Source organism: Colobus angolensis, unplaced genomic scaffold (assembly GCF_000951035.1).
Source record: "Colobus angolensis palliatus isolate OR3802 unplaced genomic scaffold, Cang.pa_1.0 Scaffold229, whole genome shotgun sequence".
Lineage (NCBI taxonomy): Eukaryota > Metazoa > Chordata > Mammalia > Primates > Cercopithecidae > Colobus > Colobus angolensis.
Genome location: NW_012115477.1, coordinates 6,366,949 through 6,372,979, shown reverse-complemented (window position 1 = coordinate 6,372,979; position 6,031 = coordinate 6,366,949). Strand labels below are relative to the sequence as shown.

Genomic DNA, 6,031 nt, shown 5'->3' with positions numbered 1-6,031 from the left:
TGGAAACCTGAGGATTCAAGATTCTCAGCTCACCAACACAAATGTCCCCATCCTGTGATTTAGGGTTCCATTCTTTTTGTGTCAGCACTGACTTGGCTGGGGACTAGCAAGCCTGTGCATTCTGTCTCCTTTGCAGCCTTGCCACCTTTACTATTAGATTTGGGCCTCATTGGCAGCATAATCTGCCCTGCATCTGCAGATGAGTTTCCTGAGAGTGCTATAGAGGGGCTTTGGCTTTCACAGCATTCCTTGAGTTAAATGGCTGTCATGAGCCTGTGTCATTTTCTTTTTCAAAGCTCCTAAAGCATTTCACAGTTGCAAGTGAATACTTAATCTTTATAATTTCCACTAGTCCCATTTCAGTGTAATGGCACAGCTACTGCATAACCTAGCACTTCCCCTCCCACCTGCACTTCATCCAAATCCACTGAAGTAACTGATCCAGTCACAGGATACTATCCCGAGTCTTTGCTGTCAAAAGCCATTCCTGGTACTAACCATCTTAGCCTGAGTTTATCCCTTGGCCAAAAGCAAAGCCTAAGACAAATGTTGTTATACCCGTAAGTGTTGTTATACAAGTAATTTATTTGGGAAGTGATCTGAGGGAACCAGAGGGAGGGATAGAAGAGTGGAAAAGGAAAAAAGAGAAAGATAACATAGGGATGTATTATTATTGAGTTGGCCACTGCTATGGGTGACTGGAGCTCAACGTGATAGGATTTTCTGAGGAAGTTTATGAAATGCATTTCAGAACTGCCTTCCCAGCAGAGGGAAGGGAGAGCACTTACCTATCGGGCTTCCACCTCCCATTAATCAAGAGTGGCCCCAAAGTCACTAGCTCCCCAACATCTTTGGGCTGCATATGTATGATACAGTGGGGTTCCAGTGGACATCCCAAGCCACAGTGTCAGAAGATCCCTGCAGAAGGAAGCAAGAGAGCCGTGACATGGGCCCAAGACAAGGTGCCATCGAATGGCTTCAGCTATCAGAAGCCTGCTGGAAAGTGTTCCACAGCAGTAATGGAGTAAGAAATGGGGCCAAGAGGATTTGCAGTGGCACACAAGATGTGTCCAGTACGTAAGTTACAGACAATGGGTAGTTGACAACACAACTTAAAAATCAGTAGATAGCTTCGGCCTGAGAAAGATTATTGAAAAAAAAATCAGTAATATCACTAGAAAATGGTTGTATAATTTTAAGATACATTTTTTATTTAAAAGCATAACATTACAAGTTTGAAAAATAAAAAAAATTAATGATTTTAACTATTTTTTGTTTGCTTTGTTTTCTTGTTTTTAACTTACTATTTTGAATGACAAAAAAATGGCTCTTATATATTTGTCCTAAACCCTTGATAATATCTTTGTTTAAATAGCCTGAAACAGTTAAATTATTATGTACTAAAAGTATTTACTGTACTCTCAGACTGACTCATATAAAATAACCTCATTTGTCAGGAGAGACAAAGGTACATACAAAGTAGTAAATTATGAGTTTCGACAAAAGTCATAGGCATTTTTAGTTATTTAAATAAATTAAGGAAACATCCCAAAAGACATTTATACAGTAAAAAAAAAAAGTAAATCATTTCAGGAAAAATAAACTGTATTATTACATTTAAACAAACATGAAAAAGATACTTGGATGATGGTTTTAATTTATCCAATAGTCTTCATGAAGGTTTTGTAGCTGATGGCAATGGAGCTTTTCCTTTCCACTTAGCAGCCTTTTCCATTTTCATCTGTAAATTTAACATATTTATTGATATAACTTGTAAACCATTCTGAAGAAAAAAAAAACTTGCAGAAAACTCATTCAGATTCATGTCACAGCCATTCCACAGTTATTAAGCTGCTAAATACTAAAGCCAAAATCTGTTAAAGGGACATAATTACACATTTTTAAATGGTTTTATTTTAATTTTACAGAAGCATTTTAATAAAAGTAACATGAATATTGCTTTAGAGAAAAAAATTAATTTCAATTGACACTGAAATTACAAGTGCTAAAATGACTAAACTTACATCCAGCCTATGCACATTCCCTACAGAGTTACATAATGCACCTAATCCAGCTGGATTCTCTCTGGAACGTGGACTGCTTTAAGGATAGTTTCCTATAATTCTGGTTTCTATATTCCCAGTTACCTTTCTAAAAGCCTTTTCCTCCTCCATTGTAGTTAAAGCAAAAAAGCAGCACACATACCCTAAGCAGTGGCCTTCTAACTTTTTAGACACATAGAGACCTTTTCCATGGGATTAAAGGCCCCAGAGAACACAAATCCAACCTGCCTCCTACTCACCACCACTCACATTCATACACACCAATTTCCAGAGGCAACCCCACTGCCTTACCCCTGCAAGAGAAGGGGAGAGCAAGTCAGGGTCCATGGTAGAAGGCAGGGTCTCCGACCTTCTGAACTGATAGGAATAACATCAAGAAACCAGGAGAGACCCGGTAAAACCAGTCTATCCAATCCTATCAAACTGCAAGTAATACAAGCTTCCAATCATAAAACCAGATTAATCTAACCTCTGTCTCCTCCACATTTATTCCCTCTCTCGCCTCTTTGAGTTGGGTTGGGAACCTCATTCGGACACCATACATCATATCATTCTTGCAAACCATATCAAACAACAGGTCATCTGAAGGACCCCCAAAAAATACCCTATTCTAGGGCAAAAATTATAGGTTCTGATGTCAAATAGAAGAGAAAGTGAATCCTACTTCTACCATTTATTAAGCATTTGGGACAATTTATTTAACAGTTTTACATTTGTAAAAAAAAAAATGTCATAGTAATAGCTACTCCTCAGGGTTGTTCTAAAGCTGTAAATAATATATATAAAGATCTAGGCACTTAAGCACTCGATAAATGCTAGACCCTTTTCCTCACTCATTTAAAGCCAAGTACTAGATTTGCAGAAACATAAATTTTTAAGAAGCAAAGATGCCAAAATACAAACAAAAACCAAAGCAGTGTTTGTCCTTTGAAATAGTACGTAGCAAATACATCCATCAACCATCTAGTCTTTTTTTTTTTTTTCTTTTTGAGACAGAGTCTCGCTCTGTCGTCCAGGCTGGAGTGCAGTAGCACAATCTCAACTCACTGCAACCTCTGCCTCCCAGGTTCAAGTGATTCTCCTGCCTCAGCCTCCCAAGTAGCTGGGATTACAAGCATGCACCATCACACCCAGCTAATTTTTGTATTTTTAGTTGAGACAGGTTTTCACCATGTTCACCAGGCTCGTCTTGAATGCCTGACCTCAAGTGATCGGCCCACCTTGGCCTACCGAAGTGCTGGAATTACAGGCGTGAGCCACCGCCTCAGCAAACCATCTAGAGTCTTAAAAGCAAAGATACCTGCTCCTCTTTCTTTTGTTTGTTTTGTTTTTTTGTTTTTGTTTTTGTTGTTTTGTTTTGTTTTTTAAATTTCCTGGCAGGAATACAGTGCTTTGCACCTAGCAGACCTTTGATATTTGTTTCCTTAATAAAGTTCTCCTTTCTTGGGGAAAAGAGACCAAGAATCATCCACAGCAGAAGAAAATAACTTGAACTGATATAGAAAAGCAACTTCTCAAGAGAATCTAAAAGCAGTGGGTAAACTATGTTACCACAGAGGTCTCACTTATCAAAGCAGACTTACACTCAGCATAGATTCTTCCCTGCCAGATGTTGCCAATGATTAGCAAAGAATGCAAGCAAAAACCAGATACACACATGGCATTGCTCTTGCGAGAGGCTCTGAACTATCAGACACGCAGCTTCCTAATGATCCAAATGGTTTTGGAGTAAAAGATGACTACTAATAGTACGTATGGTACGTGTCACCTCAGAGGAAGTTATTTAGGTATAGGCTTCTTAGTTTTTATACTCCATTAATCACACATGGTGGAGAGTTTATAAGCTGTATCTCATAAATCTATAAATCACAGAGGCTAGAAAGTTATAAACTACATCTCATAAATCCATAAATTCCAGGTTTATGTTAATTTTTTTCCCCCAAGACAGAGTGTTTGTTGCTCTGTAGCCCAGGCTGGAGTGCAGTAGCACGGTCTCAGCTCACTGCAACCTTGCCTCCTGGGTTCAAGCGATTCTCCTGCCTCAGCCTCCTGAGTAACTGGGATTACAGGCGCATGCCACCATGCCCAGCTAACTGTGTGTGTGTGTGTGTGTGTGTGTACGCGCGCGCGTGCGCGTTTAGTAGAGATGAGGTTTCACCATGTTGGCCAGGCTGGTCTCAAACTCCTGACCTCATAATCCACCCAAAAAGTGCCACTCGGCCTCCCAAAGTGCTGGGATTACAGGCATAATACACCCAGCCTATAATAAACAATCTTAACAGGCCAGGTATATCCTTTAAAACATTCACAAATAAGAATTCCTCTCCTTATCTTCTCACAAGCAAACACCATTGGCATGTTTTCAAAGCAGTCAAAACTCCAGGTTTCTGGAGAAGGGATGGAAGGAATTCTAGAACCTAGTATCTCATAAGCCTGTGAGGAAAAATTAAAACTTGGCCGTGAGTGTGTGTGTTCCAAGAATGAAGAGTGATTTGATTATAACTTTATACCCTGATGCTGCTGCAAAAATTGCCTTTTCTTCCATCACTCTGACCATTTCATCTCCCTCACTGACATCCTACCACACCTCTTTCCCCTTGCTATGGTCTGAATGTTTTTGTCCCCACAAAATTCATGTTGAAATCCTAACCTGCAATGTAGCGGTATTAGGAGATGGGCCCTGTGGGCAGTGATTAGATCATGAGTGCAGAGCCCTCATGAATGGGATAAGTGCCGTTATAAAAGAGGCCGCAAGACCCATCATGCCCCTTGTAGCATATGAGGACACGGCAAGAAGATGCTATCTGGCGGGCCAGGAAGCAGGCCTCCACGAGACACCAAATCTGCCAGCACCTTGATCTTAGACTTCCTAGTCTCTGAACCTGTGAGCAATAAATTTCTGTTGTTGATAACCCACCCAGCTTTACGATATTTTCTTACAGCAGCCCAAACAGACCCTTAAACCACAGCTTTTGAAAAGAACTTTCTGCAGTGATGGAAATGCCTTGTGCTATCCAGTAAGGAAGCCACTAGCCACATGTGGCTACTAAGCACTTGAAATGTGGTTGGTATGACGGAGGAAATAAACATTAAATTTTTAAAATTTAAATTTAGCCTTATAGAGCCCCATATGGAGAGTGACTAAAGCATGGATATAGAATGTTTCCGTCACTGCAAAAAGCTCTATTTTCTAGCTCTGACTTAAATTCTGTCCTCTCCCCTTCGACTTCAAAATTCTTAAGCTACTCTGTCTCCAACTTACTTCCTGAATTTACTTAATGTTCAACTTTTTCCATCCTTTCAGTTACTCAACAAGCTCTTGTCTAAGAGTCGTACAGGATATAACAAAAAGTGGCGGGAGTATCTTTACTTTTGTGGAGTTTATCACCCGGCTGGAGAGATAATGATGTCCACGAAACAACCCTAAAGAAAGTACTTGCAGCCATGTGGCTGAAATACTATTCCCCACACCTCATTAAGCCAACATTCTTTCATCTAGTAAAACAAAAAAAACAAAATAAAACTCTCAAATATGAACATGGCCATGAAACATATCAAAAGTATAAGAAGTTGACATGTATGAAAGTATCAATTATATTTGTGTTAACTTTTTTTAATTTTCCATAAATTCATAATTCACTAAAAACCTATTACACACAAAGCACTGTGCTAGGTGCTAGGGAAAATACAAAGATGAATAAAACACTGTGCTTATCTCCAACGCATTTACACCCTGGTGAACTGAGTCACTTTCACTTACAGCTGTGAACATATCAAGACTTCAAGTGTTGAGCCCTGGAAATTGTTAAAATATGGTTTTCTTGTTTTGTTTTGTTTTGTTTTGTTTTGCTCTATCGCCCAGGCTGGAGTGCAGTGGCGCGATCTCGGCTCACTACAAGCTCCGCCTCCCGGGTTCACGCCATTCTCCTGCCTCAGCCTCCCGAGTAGCTGGGACTACAGGCGCCCGC

At 39.9% G+C, this 6,031-nt stretch overlaps 1 protein-coding gene across 1 annotated transcript in view; it reads right to left on the bottom strand.

Moving 5' to 3' along the window:
* Positions 1 to 1,291: 1,291 nt before the first annotated feature.
* FAM221A (family with sequence similarity 221, member A) overlaps positions 1,292 to 6,031 on the bottom strand; it is a 23,284-nt gene continuing 18,544 nt past the window's right edge. Inside the window, exons 6-7 of the mRNA XM_011944203.1 lie at positions 1,641 to 1,741; positions 1,292 to 1,445 (exon numbers count right to left, since the gene is read on the bottom strand). Coding sequence (XP_011799593.1) covers positions 1,673 to 1,741 — 69 coding nt within the window. The 3' untranslated portion in view covers positions 1,292 to 1,445; positions 1,641 to 1,672. The remainder of the gene's footprint in view (positions 1,446 to 1,640; positions 1,742 to 6,031) is intronic.